This window comes from Crinia signifera, chromosome 5 (genome assembly GCF_055691185.1).
Source record: "Crinia signifera chromosome 5, ASM5569118v1, whole genome shotgun sequence".
Lineage (NCBI taxonomy): Eukaryota > Metazoa > Chordata > Amphibia > Anura > Myobatrachidae > Crinia > Crinia signifera.
In genome coordinates this window covers 312,699,186-312,720,297 of record NC_139221.1, presented here as the reverse complement: position 1 = coordinate 312,720,297, position 21,112 = coordinate 312,699,186, and the positions used below count along the sequence as shown (strand labels likewise).

At 45.8% G+C, this 21,112-nt stretch overlaps 1 protein-coding gene across 6 annotated transcripts in view; it reads left to right on the top strand.

Moving 5' to 3' along the window:
* Positions 1-21,112, top strand: part of PHF14 (PHD finger protein 14) — a 248,771-nt gene that overhangs the window by 35,635 nt on the left and 192,024 nt on the right. For 5 of the 6 annotated variants that reach the window (XR_014444023.1, XM_083144821.1, XM_083144822.1 and 2 more), the window contains 6 exons: positions 4,511-4,622; positions 6,848-6,985; positions 9,751-9,963; positions 11,884-12,154; positions 15,510-15,616; positions 20,518-20,613. Coding sequence is in view for 5 of the 6 variants with exons in the window: in XM_083144821.1 (XP_083000947.1) it covers positions 4,511-4,622; positions 6,848-6,985; positions 9,751-9,963; positions 11,884-12,154; positions 15,510-15,616; positions 20,518-20,613 (937 nt within the window). In the remaining variant the exon portion in view is untranslated. The remainder of the gene's footprint in view (positions 1-4,510; positions 4,623-6,847; positions 6,986-9,750; positions 9,964-11,883; positions 12,155-15,509; positions 15,617-20,517; positions 20,614-21,112) is intronic. The other variant, XM_083144823.1, reaches the window with a different exon arrangement.

The following is a 21,112-nucleotide window of genomic DNA, read 5'->3' as shown; positions in this document are numbered from 1 at the left end:
ACAGATAAACTCCTACAGAGTCTACAAGCATTTAATACACCAGTGGAGCATGAACGGAATGTGCAAATTAAATTCAGAAGCAGCTGCTTGGTGAAGATTTGTATCTTTATATTGAACTCTGCAGGATACACACCCGAGGTTGTATTAACCTCCTATGATACATCGCTAAAGAAAAAACCCTCGCCCCGCTTATTTTAATTTCATTACGGATTCAGGCCACTAATTCTGTCTGCCAAAGGTTTTTTTTGTAGATATGGGTTAAACCTCGATTTACCTATGAACCATTTATACAGAACAAAGTGACAGTTGTGTTAGGATGCGCCAAATCACGAATAAGCATTGCAGTAGGTCCTATAAGGTGATCTTAGTTTGCAGAATCGCTCCGAGCCTAACTCACCTACAAATAGGAGCTTGTGTTCCACAGGGGATGCAGTTAAGATCCCGGCGGTCGGGATCCCGGTGTTCAGAATCCCGACGCCGGAATCCCGACCGCCGAAATGCCGACACATTTTCCCTCCTGGGGTGTCCACGACACCCCTGGAGGGAGAATAAATTAGTGTGCCGAGCGTAGCGAGGCACCGGGCCCGCTGCGTGGCGAGCGCAGCGAGCCCGCAAGGGGGGGCGATCCACGTCCCCCCCTTGTCGGCATTTCGGCTGTCGGGATTCTGAACGCCGGGATCCCGACCGCCGGGATTCAATACTGAATCCGTTCCACAGGTGGAGTGACTGATTAAATGCCAGTACCATAACTAGGGTGGTGTTGATTACTTTAAATTATACCCCTTTCCGACATACGCAAAAATCCCAGGATTTTTTCACGCGCACGTGCGTAATCCCAGGACTAGCGTATGTAGTGTTCCTTTTAGGAACTGAGCAGGGCGGTGCTTCAAGGGGACAGCATAAAGGGGGTGGACTAGGCCCACCGATGTCACCGTTGCGGGTGGGCCCGGGCCGCCGATGTCAGTGTTGTGGGTGGGCCTGAAACCACCCACCACCGCCACCAAAGAGGGCGGGCCCAGACGCCGCCATCACCAAAGGAGGTGGGTTGGCCCCTCCGACATCAACAAAGGGGGTGAGCCTGGCCCCGCCTTAGTCACTGCCGGGGCAGCGCCGGGCATCTACGGCAGTGCTGGGCTTCCTCGTGCGCACCGGCGGGAACAGGCAGCAGGGCGCACTTTGCCCTTTAAAAATCGTGCAGGGCGCAGCGCCCTACTAAAACAGCATAGTGTGAACAATGAGTAGGGTGTTTGACTGGAATGCAAAAGCTTATGGGTTTGTTTCTGAGTTATGGAAGCATATTGAAATGTGTTATTGTTGGAAGGAGCATCGTAGCATGGGATTAGTTTTGCCATGGCCCTTCCCCATGCACTTTATTATGTCCTGGGGGGTCCAATTCCCTTTCTGGCAAAGGGCACTAAAAAGTCAAATTACGGCTTTTGGTTATTGCAGCGTTTACATGCTACCTAGGCACCAATGGTTATATTGGGGCCTGTGGTGCATAGGCCAGTCAAATTAGACCAAAAAAAAAGGCTGTGCCTTCAAAAAATTGGTAGAAAGCTGGAAATGGTTTTTACTTCGCTTGGGGCATCCCAAATAAGAGTAAACAGAGTTAACACCATTTTCTGAATGTGCTATGGCTAAAACGCAAAATTCTTGCTGTTTTTCTAAAACAACTTTAAAAACAAAGCATTTTTAGGAAGAAGCCATTCAAAGTCCGAGGAATGGAAAAAAGCTGAATTTCCTTTTAAAAAAATCCCTAAATGGTAAAATTTGCCCATTTTTGACTGCCGATTTTGACCGTACCACTTGCTCAAATTTCAAAGTGTTGGCACTCACTCGATTCAGAATTTTGGTGGTTTCTGTCCAAAAATGCTTGGTGTTTGAGTTCTTTTCGTCTGAAGCTTCATTCGGAAAATGGTACAAACGCAGTTTACTCTTATTTGGTATGTATTAAAAACACTACAGAATAAAGGAGGTAAGCTCCAGAACCTTCCAAAGGCACTTGTGCATGGGGGCATTCATAAAAGTGTATTTTTTTCTAGTTCTACGCTAGTGACTGACCAAGTGATTGCATTTAACACCATTGCTTGGTAATCTGGTTTGATGATGTCACTAATGGTATATTTACGGTTACAACAGTCAAATTAAAGAGCTCTTACCCTATAACTTCTATGTTTCATTTTGTATTGTATGAATATGCATTTTTAAGGGTGATTGTACAGTATAAACATAGTTTTTGCTATTGAATTTAGCTTAGTACAGTTCTAATGTGTGCATGTTTTTCCTTGTGTCCCCTGTTATTTTATTGAGGAGTGCTATTTCTCCACTCGTAATACTGGCGTTGGCGTGCTCTGTAATTGCAGAAGGGTAAAGGGAAACTACAAATCCCAGCATGCCCTACCAGGTTCTCTCTGTTGCATGGCTGTGCGTGTAGCGGCCGTAGCATAGCAATGTGCGGCCTAGTTAATTGCTGGGGTCAGGGCCATAGGGGTGCGAGCAATTTTCAGTAAAGTCGGCCCTGCGAAGGGTGCCAGTTAGGCTTAAAATGGTAACTCGTCCCCTTTACGTGAAAGGAAATTCTCAGGCGACAGCTGGCTTTGTGGCTAATTGGATAGCCCAGCAGTGGATCAATTAACCTGCAGTAATCTACCGCAGCTAACTGAATTCCTTCCATAGAATTTATCAAAAGAGCACCAAATATAAAACAATTTATTTTTTGTAAAAACTGAGAGAATACTTAAGAATTTTAGAACATATGAAATAGTGGTCATTCTAGCACCATGCACCTTTCAAAAGCCGTACAGTCCATCTTTCCTGCCTGGGATGTGTGTCTTTACTGTGGTGCTTGTAGCACAATTTGGTCTGTATCTCTGTTTAAATACAGATCTGACTGTGCTAGGCAGGAAAGAGGAACTGCACGGGATTTGAAAGGTGCAGGGTGTTAGACTGAAGACTATAAAAGAGCATATAAAGCAATATTAGAGAATGGGATCATCAATTAAAGTGGTATACGGTCATTAGTTTGACAGGCATTGGGTCAACCTTTGTGGATCGACAGGCTTTAGGTCAACACCTGAAATAGATCGACGTGGCTAAGGTTTACACTAGCATTAGGTTGACATGAGTTTTTCACAGGTTTTTTTTTGTGCTGACAGGCGGTATTTCATGCTCTACCATCCACTACAGAGTGGTGGGAGAATAAAATAGTGCCGGAAGCATGGTGAGTGCTCGCGATACAGTGTCCATGTTGATCGTGTCAACATTCGGGACAAAAAAACATTTTTTTGTCAGTCGATTTTCTCATTGTTGTTAACATACAGACTGGTAACATACAGACTGCTCCTCTGCTTCACTACATCTCAGATGTATTGTGTACTAAAACTGTACTGCTTAATATGGGTATGGATTATAAGGTCACCACATTATGGTCGACATGACTTAAGGTCGACAAGGTCAATAGTCGACACTTTTTTTTTTTTTTTACTGGAATGTCAACACAGTCAACATAAACACTAAATTTAGCAACGCGACCCCTCGCATGGCTCGCTACGCTCGGCACACTATTTTATTCTCCCGCCACGCCCTAGTAGGTGGTAGGATTCCAGACCGGCACTCAGCGGAAGAAAGAAAGCAGTTTATTCCATGTGCTTGATCAGATGTAACATCAGCTGTCCCCACAGCTGTTTCAACTGGACATGGCCAGTTTTCTTCAGGCTGTGTCCAGTTGAAACAGCTGTTGGGACAGCTGCTGTTACATCTTATCATGTACATGGAATAAACTGCTTTCTTTCTTCTGCTGAGTGCCGGTCTGGAATCCTTCCTTCGGGGGGGGGGGGGGGCGTGTAGGTGGTGTACTGTATTTCTACCTTTATGGACCAGGCACCAAAATGTGTTGATTTTATATTGGAGTGCCGCCCTTCTACCCTCAGCCTAGTGGATGGTAGGGCATGAAATACCGCCTGTCAGCACATGCCTTGTTGACATGGATACCAAAACTTTCCACTGCGTCCCCTTGTATGGCTCACTACGCTCGCCATGCTTCCCTTAACGTTACCTGTGTTTTTGTTTTTTAGTTACTGTTATGTTTAGTTCTGTGTACCCTGTATTGTTCTAATGTGTGTCCTATGTACCAACCAACCACTTGTGGTGCCTTCTAAATACAATGTAATAATAATTTAGTGTAACAAGGGTTTGCATGTTCTAATTTGAATGTACATACTGTTTATCTTGGGGGGGGGGGGGGGGGGGGCGGTTTGGGGAGACGGGGATGCATTGCGTGGGTGCGCCGGTGATGTCACCGGCTCGCCTGTGCAATACATCCTTGGAACCGGGGATGCCCCCAGGGGATAAGGTGAGTATGTAAGAAAAAAAATATTCCAAATCCAGAATAATCCCTTATCCAAAATGCTCGTGGTCCCAGTAGATTTTTAGTGTTACTGTATAATCCTTTCACAGTACGAGGTGAAGACATAATTTCCCTTAACCTATTTTTATTTTCTTTCACCACCAGATGGGTCCACATAGTTTGTGCACTTTATGTCCCAGGTGTCGCTTTCGGAGATATTGACAAATTACGCCCTGTTACCCTAACAGAAATGAATTATTCAAAGTATGGCGCTAAGGTAATTGTCTTATTTATTTTTTTCTTTTCCTTTCACTTTATTTTCCCAAACTAAATGCCTATATGTGCTTGTACGCAGAGTTACCATATGTCTGCGTCCGTAACACCTCTGTGTAATCTTGGTTTCCTACCTATCCTCATTATTAATGCGCCTTGTGTCTGCCCTTACTCTGGAGAGAACGATCTCTCGTACATACATTATTACATATACAAAGAAAAGAGATCATTTGCTAGAAAACTGAAATATCAAGTATTAGTAATGAGATCAGTATGGGAGTTGTGTATAGGACGCCTGGTGTCCAATCATTTGAAAAAGAGACTACTCCAGCATGGGGTAATTTTGCTAAATGTTTGGGAGCAGAAAACGGTACTTATGTAGTATCTGGGCGCCCGATTTAGAAATTGGGTCGGATTGGGCACATCGCATGCGACCAAATCGGATGCGATGGACCCGATTTTTCCATAGGATTCAATGTTAAAATGGTCTGAGTCCATTTTAACATAGAATTCAATGGGAAAAAGGGGTCCTTTTCATACCCCTACTATCCAAGTGGGCAGGAGTTGGATATAAACCTGTTGCGAGCGTAGCGAGCCACCGAGCCCGAAGCGTGGCGAGCGAACGGTATTCTGTGTTTCCTCGCCGGGCTCGCTACGCTTGCCACGCTTCGGGCAGGTTTATATCCAACTCCATGCCCGCTTGGATAGTAGGGGTATGAAAAGGACCCCTTTTTCCCATTGAATTCCATGTTAAAATGGACTCCATTTTAACATTGAATCCTATGGAAAAATCGGGTCATCGCATCGCATGCGATATGGTCGTATGCGATGCGATATCGCATCGCATCTGATTGTATGCCTTAACTTAAGGCATACAATCAAAAAATCGGGCGCCCAGATACTACATAAGTACCCAGAAAACATCTAGATTTTGGTTTCCATCAATAAAACGCGTTTCGCAAGTTGCTGCTCGATGCCACAGATGCGGAAACATTCGGTAATAAAACAAACATCATGTTATTGTTCACGTAGGGGTATTATAAAAAGCGTATTTAAAAATGTGTCTAGCTTAATTCTTATATAGCTTTTGTGCTGCCGTGTTTGTGTTCCATGAACCAATCACCTTAAACGCACTGCGTAATGTTTACCAGTATAGCATGTGATTATTATATACATTAGAAGTGAGGGGTCAGGCATATGCACATAGTACCTGCTAAGGGATTGACTTTGGAATTAGGATGCCAGAGGGACTCGGCACGTAACTCCTATTTTTAGCATTACTGCAGATGTGTTCTTACAAAGCTTTGAGGAAATCGTCCAAAAGATCCCTCTGTCTTGTGCCACAATGTAAGATACATTCGGACGCCATGTTCTGTGCTGCCCATGAAGAGGGCTTTCTATGCCCATTAAAAATATGCAAGAAAACCTTGTTTTTGTTTGTGCAGAAGCGGCATGATAACAATAAAAATGGCCTAATATCGCAGGATATGTAGCACAGAGCCGCACGCTGTCAGTGTTTTACATAGAACATTATGTGGTTTGTACCCCTTCTACACTGCCACAAAAACTCTGGTTGTTGCCGTGGTAATCCCCAGGTAACTACCAGGGTTACGGGAAATCCGGGTGGTTAGACGGATGCCTGATGACTCGCCAGCAGTCGGGATTCTGCCGGTGATTTCTCTGTCGGAATCCCGGTTTACATGGGCTACTTTTTCCTTCAGGGAGGGAGAATAGAATAGGTGGCAGCTCGCCACCGAGCTCTCAAGGGGCTTGAATGTGCTTGCCCCCTTGTCGGGATTCTAATGTCAGAGAAACGATTGTCGGAATCCCAACTGTCGAAGAGTTATACCATACCTGGTTATACGACCCAGATACCGTTAACAGTATCAGTAGAATTTGTTATCGATGTCACTGGGGACGGAGTGATTAGAGAGATTACAGCCTGTAGCCCCTATTTACCCCATTTCCGCTCTGTACTGGGATGCATTTTTGTCCCCCCCCCCCCCCCCCTCTCAATTGTGTGAATTTCCTGCAATTGAAAGTGTGTTAAGTATATTACAGTGGCAGCAGTGCGATAATACTGTACTCTCGCAAACTCGTCACATTGAGAGCAAAGCCGAGTCGTCCTTTAACGGAAAACCGGCTTACTCCGACAGATGCGGCTAATGCTACACATGTTCAAATATTGCATCAAAGTCGATTTGTTGAACGGTCCGTGCTGTTCCGTAGGAATGCAGCTTCTGTGAAGATTCTCGATTTGCCAGGACCGGAGTCTGCATCAGCTGCGACGCTGGCATGTGCCGCGCTTACTTTCATGTCACTTGTGCCCAGAAGGAAGGCTTGCTATCTGAAGCCGCCGCTGAAGAGGTAAATTAATAGACATACTTCTTTTGAAGATTGCTTATGAAACTCTTAAGTGAAAAATCAAAAATGCACCATACATCCATTCTGATAAAAATGAAACTGGTTTGTAGACAGAAAAAAAAAAAAAAAAAAGCCTTTTAAACATGTTAAGTGTATTTGATTGAGATGAAAGTGCCGCTCAGCCATGTTTTTCTATCTATAAGGAATTATCTGTGTATAGTAACGTAGCATCGGGAAGGCCAGTGAGTTACGCTCATTAGATCGACCCTATTAAGGTGGATCATTGAAGGTCGACAGGCTTTAGGTTGACTATGGGAAGGTTGACATGGTTTTTTTTAAAGTTTTTTAATTTTTTTGTGCCGACAGCCGGTATTTCATGCCCTACGATCCACTACAACGTGGTTGGAGAACAAAATAGTATGCGCAACGTGCCCGAAGCATGGGAAGCGCAGAGAGCGATGCGACGGGACGCGGTACACTTAAACCAGGCTTTCCCAACCACGGTCCTCAAGGCACACCAACAGTGCCGTTATTAGTGATATCCAGGCTTCAGCACAGATGGTTTAATCAGAATCACTCGGGTACTAATTAAGTCACCTGTGCTCAAGCCTGGATATCTACAAAACCTGCACTGTTGGTGTGCCTTGAGGACCTTGGTTGGGAATGCCTGACAGTGTGCATGTCCACTGTGTCGACATATGGGCCAAAAAAACAGGAAAAACTCATTTCGACCTTTTGACTGTCGACCTTCCCATTTTTTGGCCTAATGCTTGTGTCGACATTCCGACCCTGTTAGCCATGTCAACCTCTTTCAGGTGTCGACCTAAGGCCTGTCAACCTTCAGTGGTCAAACCCAATGCATGACCTGTGTAGGGTTCCGAGGACCGAGTTTGAGAACCCGTAATTCAACAAGTTTGCAGTACATTGGAGCTGGGAAACCTGTACTTGGAAATATCAGAGTGCATTCTACCAAATTTGGTTAATGCCCCCAGGGCAGAAGGGGCAATGGGTCATTGACTGTGCAGCTATTTCAGGAAGCCTCATTGTTTTTTGTCCAGACAATTAAATAACTCTTCAGAGTCAGTACTTAACCTAATGCGGGGTTAAGGTCCCCATAGACGTATAAGATTTGAGTCGATTTCACTCGATTCTGACGGATAGGGCTGCGAAATTGGGTGAAATCGGAGTCGGAGGATGGACCTGCCTGCATGTACCACCCCTGACTCGGAGCCCCACCAGGTGGCGGGGAGCGGGTCACGTGCGATACAAGGAAATCGGATGGCCCATACACTGCTGCAAGAAATCCCAGCAGTGTGCGACCACCTTAAGATATGGCAATTTCCCAGTGCTATGGATTCCTCAATTATACAGTATATGCTCTACGCGGACATCATCCTTTTTTTATTGGTATTCTCTTTCTGTTCCGGAACCTCTGCTTTCCGGGTTCCTGGCATGCCTAGGGTTTTTTAGGGTGGGTCAGACTTCTGGTCAGGTTTGTTAAAGTGGCCAAAGTTCTGCCTGAGCCCTCTGTAAGCCATGGTTCCAGTGTCCCACCAAAGGACTCCTAGAAAATGGTTTCATGTAAGTGGTTCAATATCCGTTCACATATTATGGAATAATAGTTTATTTCAACAGTAGTAATTTAATATAATAAGTCGGATTCAGAGTTGGCAAGCCAAGAACAATTAGTAATTTGTACCTGAAACCATGTTGTGTGTGTATGTATATATGTGTGTGTGTATATGTATGTATGTATGTATGTATATAGATATAGATAGATAGATAGATATATCTATCTATATATATTCTCACGGAGGATGGGGGAGTTACTGTACACCTTATTTAAAGGTAAGCACTTGTGTTTTTAAGTTGATTCACTTTTATAGTATTCACTCTAGCTCAGGCATGTCCAACGTTGGCCCTCCAGATGTTGTGAAACTACACATCCCAGCATGCTTTGCAATAGTTTTAGAATTCTCTAATAGCAAAACTGTGGCAAAGCATGCTGGGATGTGTAGTTTCACAACATCTGGAGGGCCAACGTTGGACATGCCTGCTCTAGCTTTTCGGGCTGCAGGGCGCCGGGGGGGGGACCGGGCCCGCTGACGTCACACTTGTGTGCGGTCCCGGGCCGCCGACGTCACAAAAGGGGCATGCCCAGGCTGTGATGTCATGAAAAGGGACGGGCCCAGCTGCCGCTGCCACTAAAGGGGGCGGGCCCGGCCCCAATGAAGGTGCCGGGCATCGCCGTCTAAGGCGGAGCTGGGCTTCCCCGTGCAAGCAGTCGGGGCAGGCACCAGGCTGTTTTAGCAGGGCGCTGCTAGCAGGGCAGGGCGCATTTTGCCCCTTAAAAATCGGGCAGGGCGCAGTGCCCCGCTAAAACAGCCTAGCGGGAACACTATTTATCCACCTTGACAAAGGGGCGTGCCCGCACCGAAACATTGATCTGTTAATTTTGAATACATCACAGTTTTGAGATCTCAGCACGCAATTCCCTGATCAAAACCGACCAGTCGTGGAAATTCTGCATGTCAAACAACCCAATGAATTTTTGGTCAGGGATCAGCAAATTGGGGAAGTCCAAGATGTTGGCTTTCCCCCACTGTGTTTCCCTTCCCCACCACCACCACCTCAACCCAGTCTTCGATCGATCAGGAATCCCTGTCCCTTTTAGATTTGTAAGAAAGCAAGGCTAGTGCATAAGTTGTACTTCATACGTTTTTAGTTTTGCATTTAAATGCCAATGAATAATCTATTCTTTGATGCAGGACATTGCAGACCCGTTCTTTGCTTACTGTAAGCAGCACGCTGACCGCTTTGACAGGAAGTGGAAAAGGAAAAATTATTTGGCTCTGCAATCTTACTGTAAAATGTCCTTGAAAGAGCGAGAAAAGCACCTCACACCAGAAGCTCAGGTATTAATGCCATCGACTGTGGCGTTTCAGTATGAAAAAAGGCCTTGCGTACCTAGAGATGGAAATGTAAGTCTGGAGCTAAAGGTCATTTCATTCAGTGGGGAAGTGGGATGTTTGTCTTTGATCACATGAGATTTGAACTGGAGTTGTGTATTTGGTCTGAATAAAGTTCCAACGGCTTCATTAAAGCCTCTGATTGTCAATCTCAAACCTTTTATAGATGTCATAACTGTATTAGTCTCAATTATTATTATTAATATTATTAATATTATTATGGCTAACACATTTAATCCAGACGTGGAGACAATCATTGAGTACTACTTATTGTTATAGACCTATACCTGTATCCGGCATACATCAGATAGGATGTTGCTATGTGCAACCAATCAGGTACTATCTGTTATCTTCTAGAAGGTACTAAATAATAAGTCGTTTCTGATTGGGTGCCTACAGCAATGTCCCATGTGAATTATAAACTCCCATCTTAGTACATTTCCCTGTATGTGTCTTGACTCTGGGGCAGATTTATTAAGTCTGGTGAAGGTCATAACACAGCAGCCAATCAGCTCCTGACTGTTAAGCTACAGGCTAGGTTTGAAAAAGGACAGCAGCCAATCCGCTCCTAACTCATTTTTTTTCAAGCCTAGCCTGAAAACTTTATCACCTTCCACTTTATCACTTCACCAGGCTTAATACATCTGTCCCTCAGTGACCGTAAAAGTAAAGATAATAACGGCTGTGATTTGTCCCAGAAATATGTGACGGTCGACAATGTTCTGTATTGTATTGGATATTGCTCGAGCTCTGTTTCTGTGGGAATCTCACCCTCCCAGGGCATGGTTACAGCACTGTCTTTATAGAACCCCTAACTGTCAGTTTGCAGCTGTGCACCATCCCCCTCACCTCCCCTCTATGCAGTTTATGATCCAATTAATCTGCTGGTGACCGCATCCTCCTGTTTTGGACTATTTTATTGCTATCTTTTGTTGTCATTATGCCGTGGATCGTTTTGTTTTGTTTTTTTCAACGTTTTTGAATTGAGAAATTATTTTTTTCAACGTTTTTGAATTGAGAATTTTTTTTTCTAGGTTTAAGTCACAGCGTATTTCTTATGGAAATTATATTCATTATTAATCCAATGTTTCTTCCAGTAAACAGTGACATTTTTATAATACAACTGTTCTTTTTATTGCGTTTGTTTTTGAAGCAATGCTTTTAGGCAAGCGTTAATGATGGGGAGGGCGGAGGCTGGTGGGATAGTATCTGTGACACCTGAACAGAGCACATTAATGTCAATTACATAAAGATTATAACATATACAGTGTATATTGTAGTCAGGTTAGAGATGTGTCGTCCTACATCTTTGCTGCAGTCACGCCATACAGCCCCTCTGGTGCTCCGGGTCACATGAGAATCTTCTAGTGTTGTCTAGGGGCTACAAGTGTTTAGAATCCCTCGGAGTCCAGACCAGGTTTTGCAGAAGCTGCGGAAATAGTCGAGAGCCAGAGCAGAATTCCTGATAATTAAATCCTGTTTTGTCCTGCAGTGCTGTTTGTGGGTTATTCTAGGGCAGGATTTGTGTCTGTTCCCCTTCTGTGTATATTTGCATGTAGTACAAAGAGGGAGATGTAGCGAGCCTCGGGGGAATGAGAGGTCGCACGAAGCACCAATCAGCTTCCTAACTATAGTTTTGTCAACCATGCTAGATCAATGGCAGGAACTGATTGGATGCCTTGGGCAAACATCTCTCTCTGAGGCTTGATAAATCATCCCCAAACAATGACAATGTGATATGGTATTTGAGAAGTAGAACCATGTTTTGTCTCCCTTGCAGATCCTATATTCTCCCACATTCCCACTTACACTTGTAATTATCTCCCTGTAGACTTATTCTAGCCACAGACATTACCCGCTCCCCTGTATCACGTATTTGCAGCACTCTTAGCGCAGTTCTGCAAAGCCTCACCCCTCTCCGTTATTCTCCAGGCTCGCATCTCCACCCGATTACAGCAGTACCGCGTGAAGTCCGAGCTAGCCCGGAACACCAGGCCTCAGGCGTGGGTTCCAAGAGAGAAGCTCCCTCGTCCGCTCACCAGCAGCGCGTCCGCTATACGGAAACTCATGCGCAAAGCGGAACTGATGGGCATCAGCACAGACATCTTCCCGGTGGACAATTCGGAGACTAGTACTAGCGTGGATGGCAGGAGAAAGCACAAGCAGCCTGCGCTGACGGCCGACTTTGTCAACTACTACCTGGGTAATATGATTGCTGTATTTTCTAGTAGTCTGGATTAATATAGAAACATTCCCTTCTCTGCGTTACTTGTAGGACTATCTTGTGTTTGCGTCTGATTGTTTTTGCATGTTTATATATTTATTTTTGTTGGTACTTAAAATCTTTTTGGGTAAATTCTATTTCTGATATGGTTCTTAAGTGGATCATGTTATGCGTCCTTAATTATTATTTTGGTACTTGTTTCCTTGCACGGCCACAACGATCATAATCGAGGTCATCGGGGGTAAAATCGGGGCCATCGCGGGCATCGCATGCGCAAAAAAATCGGGTGCGATGGGCCAGACGCGATGCCCGCGATTTCCCCATAGAGAGCAATACCTTCACAGGTAAACGCGTCCCTTCGCGGGCTTCACAGGTATCCGCGTGTGCTCGCCACGCTTCGGGCTCGGTGGCTCGCTGCGCTCGCCACACTATTCTATTCTCACTCCACGCCCTAGTGGATAGTGGGGGTATGAAAAGGTCGGAGGACGCGTACCGCCGCCCCTCGCGGACTCGCTGCGCTCGCCACGCTTCGGGTTCACGTTCATCGCGGGGTGGCGTGAACTACTTTTGGGGGGACATTTCACTGGTCAGGGGGGTTTTTTGGGCTTTCTGGCCCATTTACCATTCTTCCCTATGATGATTTGGGTAAATTGACCCATTTAACATTGTTTCCTATGGGAAATCGGGGTCATCGCGGGTAAATTGAGGCATTTAACATTGTTCCCTATGGGGAAATCGCGGCCATCGCGGGTGGACCATTTAAGCATTTTTAGGCGCACACGACGCGACCGACCCGATTTTTCACTGTTTTCAATGCATTTCAATGGAAAAATCGGGAGCATCGCGTCGGTCGCGTCGCAGGCCACTAAAATTACCCCCGATGGCCAAGATTTGTGGCCGTGCTAGGAAACAAGTACCATTATTTTATTCAGTAATGTTTGAACATTTATGGTACTTTTATGTTAGTTGGGCGCCCACTATAGTAAGTACGCTCATACCCCAACTATCCATGTCGGCATGGAGCTGATTTTATATAGTGTGGCGAGCCCCGCGAGGGGACGCGTAAAACTAAGCAAGTAGCTTAGTGGGCGCCCAACTAACATATAAGTACCTAATTTATTTTATTATTCTTAGGGGGGTATGCAATGTGCAGCAGCTATTTCCGACGTGGGAAATAGCTGCGGCTCCCTATTCAATGCTGTCATTAACGACAGCATTGATGCAGGATCGCGGCAGAACGGGCCCAGACTTCAGAACCTGTCTGGCCTGTTCTGCCGATAATGGCCGTGGATTGACGTTATCCGGGCCGCAGATCGACAACCCACAGCAGTTTTCGCGGCCAAGCCCCCTTTGCGTCCATCGGCAGACGGGACATTGAATCTTGTCTGTCATTATGTTGTCGATCTGACCGCAAACAGGCCAAGATCAAGGCTGTCGGCAGGGATTGACAGCCGTGGTCCCAGATTGCATACCCCCCTTAACCTCTTAAGGTAGTATAGAACCACCTTCTTGGTCTGCCCTCTCCGCTCTGCCCTCTCCGCTCTGCTTCATATCTTTCCGGCAGTGCGCCCCCTACTGTATGTGCCAGACATGACAGGCGACCTCAGTTATTTTATAGATCTTCCAGTTGGTAGATGGTGGTACTGAATTATGTATATTATATAATATATTCATACAAATATATTATATAGCCAACTACTGCTCACTAGAGGCCACTTGAAGGACCAAATTACACCTTTGTGTGCTAAAAAGATGTCACAACAGAAAGTGAAAGCCATTTTTGCAGGGACACTGATATGTTGCAAACTTGCTGGATATGTAGAGAGGGAGCTGTGAAGACAGAGATTGGATTTAGGAGCAGATAGGGACTGGGGATGGGGTGGAGAGTTTGTGGGCTGAAAACTGTAAAAGCCCAATGTGCAAGTACATTGCAGAAGCCGCCATTTTTACAGGATTTTATAATATTGTAGTGTTCATCCTAGCACCCGCCTTCTTAGAAAACCCATGCAGTTCCTGTAACCTGCCTGGGGTGTCGCTGTCTGCTGTAGTTTTCAAAGATGGTGAGTGCTAGAATGAACACTACAATAGTATAAATATATAACATTGCGATTGAACTGTCCCAGAAACCGTATCCTAAACCGTGACCAAGTGATAAAATTAAATGTAAGAACCTAATCCTGGATAATACTGTGGACTTTTCCCTATCCTTCAGTTAACGAGTAGGACATGACTTATTAAATTATAATGCCGTTGTCGGTTTACCATTATGAAATCTGATTATAATAAAGTTATAAGTTGCATAAAACATTATTTAACTCTATGGGGGATATTTAATCCCAGGTCATGACTGTCTGGACATCCTGACAGCCATGACCCTGTTCCATTCTGGGCCTGCTCGACTGATAATCAGCAGACAGGATTCAATGTCCCACCTGCCGAGCACCGGAAAGGGGGCGTGTCCACGAGATACTTCTGTGGATCGTCGAGATCCGGCCGTGAGAACGACAATCCACCGCGGTTCTCGGCAGAATGGGCCCCGACAGCTTTTAAAGTCGTGTCTGTTCTGCCGAAATGCCTCTTCAATACTGTCGGGAAAGACCGCATTGAACAAGGCAACCGCCGCTATTTGCCCCTGTCAGAAATAGTGGCGGGGGATTGCATACCCCCCCTATGCCTGGTGGTCAGACATTTTCAGCTAGAAGGAGGTACATGTAAGCTCAGAGGTCACGGGTACATTGCATGAGCCCTCACTGTGGTCACGTATGTAAAGCTGGCCATACATCTACAGATCGATTGTCAGATTGGGCTGGTTGGAACAAAATCCTGGTAACGGATGAGAGCAAATGACCGTTAACAATTTGTTTTGAAATGCTGGAAAACTGCCAAACGGTCATTCAGATACTACCAGGTGTTTGTTCCAACCAGCCCAATCTGACAATCGATCTGTAGATGTATGGCCAGCTGAACTTGTGAAATCGTCTCCAGAGTTAGATTTTACGGTCATTAGAGCAAACCCGGAACTATAACCATAATAATAGTTTCTGCTGCTATAAGCAATTATCCAGTTGGAATTCATTTTCACCGACTGGCTTTTGTTCCTGATTATACAGTGTCTGTATCACAATTCTTTGGTAATCCAGGACAGCCAATCAGATTTTTAGTTTGAGCAGGAATGCAGGTGATACTAAAAGCCATGTATTAAGGCGCCGTATTGGCTACAGTGTGCGGGGGTGTGGCCGGTCACAAGCATTTACATTTGTCAAGTGCATACAGCTTCTCTTTAACACTTTTATTTCTGCAACTTGTAATGATTTCAATGTCTGTGTTGGATTAGAGCGGAACCTGCGCATGATGCAGCTGCAGGAAAATATGTCCGAGCAAAAGAACATCAAAGACAAGTTAGAAAACGAACAAGAAAAACTCCACATTGAATATAACAAGGTTCGTCCTGTTCGGAATCCTCATCATATTATGCGAATTCAGACTCCCTGTAGCAGCTACTTCTGCATAAATGTGGGCGTGGCTTCCAAGAAAACCAGATTCCGTATTCCATAGACCAGAAACGCCCTCAGTGTGTTATTGCTCACTTTGCAAACTGCGCACAACTACAAGTTAACTGTGATTTATGGACACTTAGCGGTGAAGGATTATTTCTCCGTAATCCCTTCTGCTATCTGCTGGATCAGCTACTTTTACAAGGGAAAGCCTTAAACATTTATATATTCATTTTTAGTGTGGAACATTGATACTCTTCTGTATGTCCCCGGTTTCCTTTAATGATATTAAGCTTGACATAAAAAAGAAGCCGGAGAACTTTGTTGTGTGCAAGTTCTGGAAGTTGCTGGAAGAGGGTGTGATCAGCGGTAGGGATCCGTGTAGTCGCCATTGATGGTGATTTTGCAACCAGCCATATATAGGGCTAGATTCTCTAAGCTTCAAAAGTGATAAAATAGAGAGTGATAAACAGCCAGCCACAATCAGCTCCTGCCTGACCGTTTTCAAACACAGTCTGTGACATGGCAGGTAGGAGCTGATTGGCTGGCTGTTTATCACTCTATTTTATCACTTTTAAAGCTTAGAAAATCTGGCCCTTAGTGACAAACTATGTGATGGATAACATCGATAGTTTTAGCTATCGATGGTCATTCATTTACTTTGACTTGCTGGCCCGTGGCCCAATCAGAACGTGGGGACGAAGCTTGAGGTTTGTCGGGAGTTCTTCTATTTCTCCCCCGTCGATGGCAAAAGTATTTGACATCGGCCATAAACCATCAATGATTTCTAATCCTCGATGTTCGATGGCCATCCACTTCCAGCCATCAGTGGCGAGCTGCGTTAACTGATTAGCGGTCATTTTGAAGCTTGTTAAATCTGTGCGGATCCTCCACTGGGACATATGAAATGTTAAAGCAAGTGTGTAAAGCGATAGTTATTAGAACACACGGAATCTCTAAATCCCAAATGTTCATTAAGAGGGATATCCTATTACTTGTTATTTTCCGCACACAAAAAAAGGGGCTTCTACTGCAATTTGGGTTATCCAGTAATAGCTAGGTTTTTTTTTGGTACTTGTGTATTAGCAGGGAGCCCAATTTGCATATGTGCGGCACCGTAGGTAAATCGCATTGCATGCAATGTGATTTTCCTATGTAATTTATTCTCTGCCCTTGGGCGGTGCGATGCGATCGCATTGCATGTGATAATCGCATGCAATTTGATAGGGTACAATGCCATTGACTTTACTATACACTTCTATGAGATGCAATGAGATTTAGACACCCCCGCACTATCCACACGTCGGCGTGGAGTTGATGTTATATAGTGTGCAAGCGCAGCGAGCCACCGGGCCAGAAGCATGGCGAGGGGACGCAAATTACATGACATGTATTCCACATCCACTCGCCACGCTTCGGGCCCACTGTGCTCGCCACACTATATAGAATCAACTCCACGCCGACGTGGATGGTGGGGGAATGAAAAGGTCGGGAGGACGCGTTCCTCTGCCCCTCGCAGGGCTCACCACACTTCGGAGTGGCGTGGATAGGGGGTGCCTAAATCTCATTGCGTCTCGTAGAACTGTATAGTAAAGTCAATGGCATCGCACCCTATAAAATTGCATGCGATTTTTGCGTGCGATGCAATCACACTGCCCGCGGCCAGAGAGCAATGAATAAATTACATAGGAAAATCGCATACAAAAATCGCAAAAGAAAAGTAATTTGCTTAGCGGGCGCCATGCTAATACACAAGTACCTTTTTTCTGTGCAGTTAATTACCCTATACTGCATGCAAGCATAAAGGTTCCGCAAAAAGCCGTAAACCTATGCGTTTCCACAGCAGTGATCACGGTTTGAAGAACGCTTACCGGGGATTTGGTTTAGCTTGCCTAAGGCAAGAAGAAACAAATACCCCAATAAGGGCCAGCGGATAGTCAATTAGCTGTGGTAAATTTCCCTGCCTAATTGGTTACCGCCCTAAATTAAGAATACATGAAGGGTTTTATTTTGTTTTTTTGGGGGTTTTTTGCACTTTAATAGTCACAGAGTAGTAGCAGCAGTCATCTGACATTATCTGCCATTGTCATTGTACATTTCGTTTAGTGTCTTGTGTATGACCATTCTTATTATTGCACATAGAAAATGATTGCTGATAAGTAGAACCAGGGCTGCCAAGAGAAATCCTGGGCCCCGGTACATCAACTTCCAGGGGCCCCCATGGGGGTGACACGGCATGTTAAGGGCGTGTTTAGCACATGAGAAGAACCCACTCCCAGGAGCATGGCAGCATAAATATACACACAAAAAGACATTCACTTACCCATATAAATACCTCCACTGTAGACCCATCTCTCCATCCCCGCCGGGCGCCCGGCTTCCGGTAGGAAGTCAGGGCACACTCACGTGCGTTCCACTTATCCTGCTCCAGGATAAGTGGGAAGTAAGGTGCCGAACACTTTTGGGAGGATGGATCCGGGCGCCCAGCGGTGACTACAGCGGTGACTTTAAATGGGAAAGTGTATATTTATGCTTTGGAGAAGACCGTTCAGAGTTAAGGAGCCCATAGACGCTCCGTTCTTCTGCCGTCCGTTTAGTACTATGCGATGCGCACTCCCGCGCATCACGTAGTACAGTACAAAAGTACAGTACAAAAAGTATGAACCTTTTTTCTACCGAGGGCCATTTGGAAAATTGTGGGCATTATACATAGGGCAGCGGCATATACATGTGGGCATTATACACAGGGAAGCGGCATATACATGTGGGCATTATACACACGGGCAGCAGCATATACATGTGGGCATTATACACACTGGCAGCGGCATATACATGTGGGCATTATACACAGGGCAGCGGCATATACATGTGGGCATTATACACAGTGCAGTGGCATATACATGTGGGCATTATACACACTGACAGGGGCATATACATGTGGGCATTATACACACTGGAAGCGGCATATACATGTGGGCATTATACACACTGGCAGCGGCATATACATGTGGGCATTATACACACTGGCAGCGGCATATACATGTGGGCATTATACACACTGGCAGCGGCATATACATGTGGGCATTATACACACTGACAGCGACAAATACATGTGGGCATTATACACACTGGCAGCGGCATATACATGTGGGCATTATACACAGGGCAGCGGCATATACATGTGGGCATTATACACAGGGCAGCGGCATATACATGTGGGCATTATACACACGGGCAGCGACATATACACACGGGCAGCGACATATACATGTGGGCAGACACACCATAAAAAGTGACAGTGTGGAGGAAGGGGGGGTGTCACCCCCAAACAGGTTAATGTGATTATGTCTGATTATGAGAATCAGACATAATCACATTAACCTGTTTGGGGGTGAATTCAGGGGTAAATGACAACCCCTGGATGTGTCAGTCACTGGGGAAGGGAGGGTGAGAGAAGCAGCATTTACCTTTACAAGTTTACACTGATTTAGCTGCGGCACCACAGCGTGATGGCTGCTGCGGCTGCTGCTGTACTCTGACCTCCGATGCTCCCGCCCATGCAGTGCAATGCATGGCGGGCGCATCCCAAACCTCGCGAGTCCCCCTCCCTACCGCCCGCATCACGCCCGCCAATCACTGCCGGCGACACACCTCCACAGCCACTGTGATTGGCGGGTGCGTCTTCTGCACATCTCCCCGGCTATATTACCGATTAATCAGCCGCCCGCCCGCCTATATTACTGATGTATCAGCCGGCCGCCCGCCCGCCTATATTACATAGCAGCCGCCGTGGGATGGCTGCTGCCGCCGGAGAGATGTGCAGAAGACGCGCCCGCCAATCACATTGGCTGTGGAGGTGATGCACCAGCAGTGATTGGCGGGCGCATCTTATGCACATCTCCCTGGCGGCAGCAGCAGCAGCAGCCATCCCCGGCGGCTGGTATGTAATATAGGCGGGCGGGCGGCTGATACTTCAGTAATATAGGCGGGCGGCTGATTAATCGGTAATATAGCCGGGCGGGTGGCTGTTTAAAAAGTAATATAGGTGGGCGGGCCGGACATACTGGGTGCGGGGGCCGTATCTGGCCCGCGGGCCGGTGGTTCCCCACCCCTGATCTATAGAGACAGATAGATAGATCTATAGAGATACATAGATAGATAGATCTATAGATAGAAAGATCTATAGATAGAAAGATCTATAGAGATAGATAGATAGAAAGATAGATATAGATAGATCTATAGAGATAGATAGATAGATAGATAGATAGATAGATAGATAGATAGATATGGAGAATAATTAAGTATTAAGAGGCAGGGCAGAAAAAAATGTACTTACAGGGCATGACCAGAAGGCAGCCAGTTTCAGGAGCTCCTCTGGCTCCAGCCTGCACTTCATCTTCCCCTGTCACATGCCGTGCGTCCTTGCACGTCACCTGACCTTCTGACCTTCCCCTCTCGCGTCTCAAGAGCTGTGCTCTGCAGCAGACACAGTTTCTCTGCAGACGCTCCGCAGCTGGATGCCAGACTGCAGATCTGCACACAGTGAGTGTGACACAGGCTGCCGCTGCTGACCCGCACCCTCGCTAAACCGCTGCCTTTAAAAAAGTTTTTTTTTTTTTTTTAAAGTGTGTCTTTGTGTCCCCTGGCCCGGGCCCCCTGATAGGCCCGGGCCCAGGTAAAATGTACCCTCCCCCCCTCCCTCTCGGCGGCCCTGAGTAGAACTGCAAATAATATAAGAATAAATACACATAAATATGAATGCACAAAAATAATTATTGCACATAATAATCTATATAAAGAACGAATGTTGCACACAGATGATATATATTATATATTGTTTATTTTTAGCTGTGTGAAGCCTTGGATGATTTGCAGAACGTCAACAGCAATTTGAGGAACGAGGGGCAAGGTTTATGGGTCATGATGTGTAAAGTCAGCGGACAGGTAAGGTGTTACTCTATATCACACAACCTTCCAGCTGTTACCTGTGACTAGGATGAAGTCTGTTGGTGTGGGGCATTCCATACACTGCATTCAGAAAGTATTCACATTTTTTCCACATTTATGTTACAGCCTAAGGGGGATATTCAATCACCGGCGAGCATCTCCCATTGGGCTCTATTCAATGCTGTCTTCCCGACAGAATTGAGCAGGGTATCTCGGCAGAACGAGCCCGACAGCACAAGCTGTCGGGCTCGTTCTGCCGAGAACGGTCGGGAAGTGACCAGCTTGCCTCTTCCTGGCCGCAACACGTGGCCATGCCCCCTTCTCATCCCGCTGCAGGCGGGACATTGAATCCCGCCTGCATGTTCTCAGTCGAACTGACCGAGAACGGGACTGGGTCACGGCAGTCAAGCAAGCTCGACTGCCATGACCCCCACATTGAATACCCCCGTTAATCCAAAATGGAATAATATTTATTTTTTTTCCCTCAAAATTCTAC